The 1,017-nt window shown below is 67.9% G+C and overlaps 1 protein-coding gene across 3 annotated transcripts in view; it reads right to left on the bottom strand.

Moving 5' to 3' along the window:
- Positions 1-1,017, bottom strand: part of SMG5 (SMG5 nonsense mediated mRNA decay factor) — a 21,618-nt gene that overhangs the window by 6,405 nt on the left and 14,196 nt on the right. For all 3 annotated transcript variants that reach the window (XM_039849785.1, XM_039849786.1, XM_039849787.1), the window contains exons 15-16: positions 688-692; positions 334-509 (exon numbers count right to left, since the gene is read on the bottom strand). In XM_039849785.1, coding sequence (XP_039705719.1) covers positions 334-509; positions 688-692 — 181 coding nt within the window. The remainder of the gene's footprint in view (positions 1-333; positions 510-687; positions 693-1,017) is intronic.

Below are 1,017 nucleotides of genomic sequence, written 5' to 3'. Positions count from 1 at the left end.
GTTCCCTCCAAGATCTAGCGCTGACCTCAGTCAGCTGGGGGTGGGGGGGGTGGCAGAGTAGAAAAAAGGCTGACGCAGGTCGCGAAGCTCTAAGGACCTTGTGACCTGTCCTCTAGAGAGAGTGGGCCGGGGGAGGCGGCCTGTCCGAACACAGAGGCCCTTGCGAGGACACCCTGCCCAGCAGGGAAAGCTCAGGGGACTCGCTGCGTGAAGGACTCAGCACAGCCCCAGGGACACCCCCGGCCGGGCGGGGCAGCGGCCGCTCCAGACCTTGCTCTGCCACTGCGCCCGGCCTGACGGCAGCAGCCGAGCACCCTCACCTCCTCCCCTCACCTCCTCCGCCGGGCTGAGCAGGGGCCGGTCCGCATCAAAGTGAAAGTGCCGGTGGGCGGGCCGCAGCGGGGGCAGGCTCCGCAGGGCCATGTCCTCGGGGAGCGGCAGGCTGGAGGGGGCCTCGGGCAGGTCGCAGCCTTCCAGAAGATCCTGCACCTCAGGACACAGGGCCAGGCCTGGGGAAAGAGGACCCATGGGGCCGCCTGTCCGGCTGACGATGAAACACCCCCGGGACGGTGGGGAGATGGAGGGAAAAATGGGACATGTGGGGGCCGCAGGCTCCAACTGCAGGGCAGTCTAGAGGCGGGGAGGAGGAGGGAGGGATCCATCTGGAAGTGGCAGGAGGGGACGAGCCAGACGGATGGGCTCCAGAGGTCAAGGCTGACTCTCAATAACCCAGGCACCTGGATGGCACCAGCGACCGAGGCTGGCTTCCAGGACCCCGTGACTCTGCTCCTGCCCACTTCACTGCCTTCCCCAGGGAGCACACTCCCAGCTGACCAGGCCACCTGCCCACAGTGGGGCAGTGCTGGGGTGAGAAACCAGAGCGGCCACGATGGCTGCCGTGTGAGTCAGCAGTGGCTCCCATTACCCTTTTCACCCGAGGGCCAGGGCGAGGGCCAGGGCCAGGGCCAGGGCCAGGGCCAGGGCGAGGGCAGGCGTCCCCGGAGAGGGAAGGGCTCA

Source organism: Pteropus medius, unplaced genomic scaffold, assembly GCF_902729225.1.
Source record: "Pteropus medius unplaced genomic scaffold, Ma_sr-lr_union100, whole genome shotgun sequence".
Lineage (NCBI taxonomy): Eukaryota > Metazoa > Chordata > Mammalia > Chiroptera > Pteropodidae > Pteropus > Pteropus medius.
The sequence above is the reverse complement of the archived record's forward strand: the minus strand, read 5'-3'. Positions and strand labels throughout refer to the sequence as shown.